Below are 7,447 nucleotides of genomic sequence, written 5' to 3' on the forward strand. Positions count from 1 at the left end.
CAGAATTGTTCACGCGACTCGTATATGACCAAATAACAGAATTAAACGAATTGCATAGAATTAAAATGTCTTGAATCACAAGAGAAAACATGCTCCGCCCCGTGTCCTTCTTCTTCAACCTTTCGATGACTGGCAAACAATCGCTCTCCACCACAATCTTGGTGTGTCCTCGCCTAGCAGCTTCGCTAATCCCTTCCATGATAGCAACCGCCTCCGTCATCTGTGAATCCCATTGTTGTCTTTGCACCTGCGAAATACCCCAGCGAACCGCACCCCTCTCGTCCCTACACACCACACCAATGCTTATGCCCTCACCCTCTGTTATCCCCGCATCCACATTTATCTTCACATACTCCACAGGTGGTGCCTTCCATGCCCTTCCTCCTTCCTTCGTTCTTCTACCCAGCCCCTCGTCCTCCTTCTTTTCCCGAGCAAAGCCCCCACCCTCCATCTCAGCCGTGACATCATTTATCCGTCGTATGATCCCCATCACATCCACCTCCCTCGTATCAAACACCACCTTGTTGTGGTGTTCCCATATAGCCCAGCACCCCACCATGAACATAGCATGTTCCCGATGCCCCAACACCCGCCACCTCGCTTCCACCCAATCTCTTATGCTTCCACCTTCATTTCCCTCCTCCCCCAGACCAATACCCTCCCACACAGCTATAGCACAAGCACAATCACGGAAAAGATGAAGACTCGACTCGTTAGAATTATTACATAAAGAGCAAAAAGAAGCCTCACCTCGGACTCGAGTAGCGATATTCGCTCTTGTTGCTAGAGCCTCACTGCAGAGTTGCCAAAAGAAAAGCTTCACACGGGGCCATACCGGGACTTTCCACAACCTATTCCAGAGCCACCTCTCCCGTTCCCAATCTGAAACCCCGCCCACTTCCAAATCCTCTCGGCCCCCAGCTAGGCTTTGATAAGCAGAGCGAACCGAATAAATCCCATCCCTCTCCTCTTTCCAGTACCACGAATCAGCCGGTTTGAGTGAACTCAATCGAATGTTCATGACCCTCTCACACTCAAAAGGGAGGAAAACCGTACTTAGAAGCTCCTCGTTCCACCTTCCTCCTTCATCCTCCATAAGTTCCGCTACTCTCATATCATCACTTCCCAGGACCCGTGGTGAAACAATCCGGCCAGTTTGGGTTTCGGGAAGCCACGCATCTCCCCAAACACGTGTGGATAAACCATCCCCAATCCGTATCCTCCACCCTTGGTTCAACATATTACGTGCCTCAATAATTCCTCTCCACGTGTAGCTCGGATTGTGACCAATTCTCGCAGTCATAACATCGTCATGGGTAGTATTTAGCCCGCATAGTTCGTGCCTAAAGACTATTTGGCTCCGCGATCAGCCGCCACACTTGTTTCCCTATGAGTGCCATGTTAAACAGATGGAAATCCCTAAAACTCATGCCTCCAAGACTCTTCGATCGACATAATTTCCTCCATGAGACCCAGCTGATCCCCTTTTTGCCTTCTTCATGTCCCCACCAAAACCTCGATATCAAGGATCTGAGCTCCTCGCAAAAGTTGACAGGAATTTTAAAAATACTCATAACATAGGTAGGAAGTGAATTGGCCACGGCCTTTATAAGAACTTCTCTACCCGCCCTAGACAATATTTTCCCACGCCAACCATTTAGCCTCTTGCTCAGCTTATCCCGTAAGATGTCCGTGAGGACTTTTTTCGATCGACCCAGAACCATCGGGAGACCTAAATACCTCTCCTGCTCTTCAACCTCCACTACCCCCAACCTCGTGGCCAAATTACTTCTCTTTTGTATGGGTACACCTTTACTAAAAGAGATAGTTGTTTTTTCAAGACTGACCAGCTGCCCCGAGGCTCTTTCATAACGGCTCAAAATACCCTTGACCGTGTCAGCTTCCTCCGTCCTCGCTCTCATAAAGAATATGCTATCATCAGCAAAGAGGAGATGTGAAATCGAAGGAGCATTGGTAGCAATTCGGACCCCATGTAAACTTCCCATCTCAACCGCCCTACGCATGGCACTTGATAGAACCTCAGCACATAGAATGAACAAGTAAGGGGAGAGGGGGTCCCCTTGTCGCAACCCTCGTGATGGCCGAAATTCCTCCGTAGGCACTCCATTAATTAGAACCGAGAAAGTCACTGAAGTAACGCAGGCCATAACTCGCATCACCCAATCCCTGTCCAAACCCATCGTAATTAAAACTCTCCGGAGGAACAACCATTCAACTCGGTCATAAGCTTTCGCCATATCAAGTTTTAGAGCCATTATGCCTTCTGAACTTCGACAACTCTTCATATAATGGAATACTTCAAAAGCTATCATAACATTATCCGAAATGGCCCTACCTGGTGTGAAGGCACTTTGGTTCTCAGAGACAATATCGCCAAGGAAAGTCTTCAGACGGTTAGCAAGAACTTTAGAAACCAGCTTGTACACCACGTTGCAAAGACTAATCGGTCGAAAATCTCGAATTTTGTCCGGAGCTTTCTTCTTAGGAATAAGCACAATATTTGTTTTGTTAAGCTCCGCAGGCGATCTCTCCCCTCTTAAAATAGCTAAAACAGTCTCCGTCACAATAGGCCCTATCGTACCCCAATAAGTTTGATAAAAAAGCCCATTCATTCCATCCGGACCCGGTGCCTTGAGAGGGTGCATTTGATTTAAGGCGTCAAGCACTTCTTCTTCACAATAATCCCTCCTGAGATTCTCATTCATATCATTTGTGACTCTATTACGTATCCCTTCCAAGAGCTCATCATCCACAGTCGGTGTTTCCGTCGTAAACAGCTGCTGGAAATAGCTATTCGCGACGTAACCCACGGCAACATCCCCCTGTGTAGTAACACCCTTATCATCAATCAACTTAGCAATGTGATTTTTCCGCTTTCGCTCCCCTGCTCTTGTGTGAAAGAATTTGGTATTCTTGTCCCCATCCTTTAACCAAAGCGCTCTCGACCGTTGCCTCCAATAGAGCTCTTCTTGCCGTCGTAAATTAGCAATCTCGGTCACCAGTTTTCGTCTTAAACGGACGTTATCCACGGTTCTCTCCTTCGAATCTAGCCGACACAGCTGCTTCTGTCTAGCCGTAATCCCCCTGCCAATTTTATTGATGTTCGTGCCCTTCTATTTCCTCAATTCACTTGCACACTCCTCCAAAATATTCACCAACTCCCCTCTACCACGTTCCACCCCTCTCTCGACGGCTTCAGCACAACCTTCCTCTCCTACCCAAATTTGTTCAAACTTGAAGCTACGACCTCCCTGCACCCCGTCGACTCTACTATTTAAGATGAGCTTTATAGGCGCGTGGTCGGACCACTCCCTATTAAGATAACAAAGATGAGCATAAGGAAACATGTCTGTCCAGGTAGAAGAGCTCAAAGCTCTGTCAAGCATACACTGTCTGTTCGCATCTCCCACTTGGCCATTATCCCACGAGAAATTATATCCTTCCCAAGTAATATCTCGCAGTCCACATTCATCCACAGCTGCGCGAAAATTGTTCATTTGCCATTGGGGTCTACTACCCCCCTTCATCTCCGTCGAGAGCAGAATTTTATTAAAATCTCCGATACAGACCCAAGGCAAGTTTGATTGTCTATTCAGCAGGCGAAGAAGTTCCAATGAAAGATGGCGATCAGCTACAACAGGCCATCCATAAAAATCGGTGACTCTCCATTCCCCCTCAGTACTCCTGATTTTGCAGTCCATATGGTGATTGGATGCAGACATGAAAGTGCAGTCAATCTCCTTTTTCCATAGCATAGCTAAACCTTCCGATCTTCCAATACTATCAACTTCCATACCATAAAAATCATCAAACCTCTCCCTCATCTTCCTCAGCTCACGACCACTCAATTTAGTCTCACATAGAAAAAGAATGGCCGGGGCCTCTCTTCGGATCAAAGCCCGAAGAGCCAAAACCGTGTCGGGGTGGCCCAAGCCCCGACAGTTGATGCTTAGGATATTCATTGGGCCCGGCGGGGTTGACCACCGTCAACCTCCGCCTCAGGTATAATGACGCCCCCGTCTAACGTTTGTTTAACCCGCTTACAGCCACCCTCTTCAATTTGATCCTCCCTCCTCCTTTTCAGCAACTCACCCTTTCCCACATCCCTCTCACCAGAAACAAGCACTCCTCCCTCCCTTACAGGTCTCTCCCATCGTGTCCAACATCTCTTCCCCCCCTTAATATCCTCCCTTGTCCCTATATCAGTCCTCATCAGGCCCTCGTTCGCACTCCCTTCCTCCATCACTAATCCCTCCTCACCGTGCAGCTCCTCCATGACCCCCTCCCTATCAAAAACAGCATCATCCCCTCGCCTTACCACGCCCCCTCCCTCATCTCGCTCCTGTACAGTCCCTACCCCCGCCGTTATCGTCCCTCCACCCTGTAACTCCATATCACTCGCAGGCCCAATGTCCTCCTCTCCCTCAGCACTCCTACTCTTTTCGACAGGCCCTTGGTCCTTCTTCTTCGACCTAAAACTCAACGCAATGTTCTCTAGTTTGGTTATCATATTTGAGATAACCTCTTCTGAATCTTTCCTGCTAACCTCGTCAAAACTCGCCCTAAGATCTCGAGCTGCCTTCTTCGTGCCCTCTTTAAATGTTTTCACCACTTTCCATGGCGAGGCTCGTAACCAATCTCCAAACTGAAGATCTTCCTCCTCATACGGACCGTTCTCGCAGTCCTTCTCCCCATGACAAATAAGACCACACCCATAGCAATAAGTTGGGAGCCTTTCATATTTCACACCAAAATTTATCGTACGGCCATCTCGAACTTTTATAGGAATCGCAGCTTTCAAAGGAGATTGAATATCATATAAAACTCGCACCCTAATGGCCCTATCAAGCTCGGGGTTAGGGCCATGCTCAAACCTCATAAACGTCCCCAAGCAATCCCCCAGTCGTTTAGCATTCAACTGACTTGTTCGCCCCGCAATGGGGAGGTCGTAAATTCTCGTCCATATGGGAAAGAAATGAAGAGAAGCATCAGAGATTTTACCCGATTGATTTGGTATATCGAAACACCACATGAACTTATCGAAGTGCCATGGCTGTCCCTCAATCACCTTCGCCCTATCACGTTCTGCACCAAATCGAAAGATAAAAGTTTTCTCCTTTGGGTCGATAACATTCCCTACAATCGGTTTCGACGGATTCCAAAGTTTAATCATTGTGTCTATGGCTGCCTTGACATTAATTGCCCTCGTCGCCCATAATTTGCCAACAATAAGGATCTTTTCTGCATTAGCATCCGGATCCTCGCCCTCTTCCCATTCGAACAAACCCTCCTCCGACCCCATAGGTTGTTTCCCGTCCCGTCGATGGCCCTGTGATCCGTTTTCCATTGACACCTGCAAGCAAAACAAAAGCAAAGAAAAAAACAAGAAACGAAGATCGCGAACCCAACTCACAATCGAAATCGTGAGCAAAGCCTCGAGAAGGAGGAGAGAAAAACGAAGAAAAATTAGACAGAAACAAAGATTTTTTGACAGAACCCTAGGAACCCTAGACGTTCAACCTAATTGCCTTCGGGAGATTATTCGTAGATATTTAATCTAACGTATTGATTATCCCATATTAATCCTATCTTTACTATCATTTAACTTATTTTACACCAGCTCTCATATTAACTTGTTGTAACCGGTGAAACTAACTAATTAGCAGGTTTCTTTTTTTTTTTTACCTTGCTTATTTTAAGACTTCTACTTTCATCTTTCATCTCTCCTCCTTTTTATCATCTTTCTGGGTTCTGCATTGATCTTCTCTTATCTTTTAGTTAATTTTTCTCATCTCCATTTATCTTCTCCATTATTTTTACGAGATTTCCCATAACAATGAAGAACGAGGTCTTGTCCTCATCTTCTTCAACAATTTCAAGCTGTAAAAATCTCAAAAATAGATTTTTTTAGGGGAGGGGGGGGGGGGGGATGATTAACTGCAATCAATAAAAGGGTAGAGAAAAAAACGCAAACCCTAAACAGTTCACGAATCAGTTTGTGTCATTTGCATCCTCCTTGTTACGCGTCATGATGGCAGATTTGCAGCTTGGGTACTGCCTGGTAGCTTGGCGGTGATCTTGTGTTTGTGCTCCTACTTCAGACAATAATTAGGCTGTGCTCCTTAAAAAGATTGCAGGGATAAGAGCTTTCATATTGCTCTCAAAATAAGTGATGTCATTATTAATGTGATTGACTAGCGTGTTGAATATATGAAGATGATGGTGGATGTAGAAGAAGGAAAATGAAGAAAGATGAAATATGAAAGAAGATGGAACGGGGAGGTGAAAGGTAAATGGTGAAGATGAATGAGTGAAATGCGTGTTCAGGAAGTCAAAAAAGAGTTTAACATAAAAGGGTGACCTGTTTAACAGGTTGCTTTTCCGGCCTATCATTATAAGCTAAATGATATCAAAGATAAGATTAATATAGGATAATCATAGGTTGGATTAAATGGGGAAGAGGAGACTTAGTTTGGATTATTGTCATTAAATAACCCTATTTTCTATTGTCTCATTTAATATACTTGACCCATTTTAAATTTAAATCGAACATTGTCATTTTGAGAAAGAATTTGTGAAACTTTAAAGACTTTGGTAGACAATATGGTGTTGTGTTGTAAAGCTTTCTTGCATAAGATTTTAGCTAATAGGGGTGCTAGATACTGTATAAGTTTTAGACAAGTATGTGTTGAATCAATTGTTTTTTTTTTCTGTCTCTCATAAGAATTTGTGTTTTCCTTTTACACAAGTACGAAAATAAAGGAAAAGAGTATGGTGAATTGGTTTGCGATTAACGTTGGAACTTGAACTGTAAATATCAATTGCTTTAATCAATTAACCGGATTGTTGAAATAAGTGCAATTTAAGTTCGGCCATTATCTAAATGAGTAAGCAATTTAGTACACTAAACCACCTTCGCACCCTAATCCAACCTGTATAAACATTTGTAATTTCATCCGACCCGTATACAAATCAACCGCATCGTAATCGGACTTATATACAGGTCTGCTTGTGTATAACACATTAACAGACATCTAAATTCGTCGAACTCAATTAACATGTCCAATTAAGGATAAGGAGGCGACACAAGCCGACAAATTAGAGGTTGGTGGGACCAAAACCAAGAAATAGTTAAACGGTGAGAATTTGAGGAGAAAATTGGGGTCTTCATGTCATTATCCAAGGTGGTGGTAGATGTTGATTGTTGATAGATGCCCCTCAAATCCCACTCTTCGATTTATTGGACCCACTTTTAATATTCCGAGCCAAACATATTTTAACTTAGTGTGCTCTAACTTTTTAACTTGGTAATTTCATATCATATTTTAAGCTAGAACCCTTAAACCGTTCTAATGGTAAGCTATAAATTTCTAGCTTTGTTTTTGTTTAATAAATAAAAAATTATGATAAATCAAACCTAAATTTA

General features: G+C 44.2%; 1 protein-coding gene across 1 annotated transcript; it reads right to left on the reverse strand.

Moving 5' to 3' along the window:
• Window positions 1–1,343: 1,343 nt before the first annotated feature.
• On the reverse strand, window positions 1,344–7,055 carry LOC141595186 (uncharacterized). Its single transcript, XM_074415157.1, has 4 exons — window positions 6,954–7,055; window positions 4,013–5,374; window positions 3,160–3,845; window positions 1,344–3,105 (listed from the first exon to the last, which is right to left on the reverse strand). Exons 1-4 carry the CDS (start codon window positions 7,053–7,055, stop codon window positions 1,344–1,346), a joined length of 3,912 nt encoding a protein of 1,303 aa, XP_074271258.1.
• Between the last annotated feature and the right edge of the window lie 392 nt (window positions 7,056–7,447).

The sequence above is a fragment of the Silene latifolia genome, chromosome 8, assembly GCF_048544455.1.
Source record: "Silene latifolia isolate original U9 population chromosome 8, ASM4854445v1, whole genome shotgun sequence".
NCBI classification, from domain to species: domain Eukaryota; kingdom Viridiplantae; phylum Streptophyta; class Magnoliopsida; order Caryophyllales; family Caryophyllaceae; genus Silene; species Silene latifolia.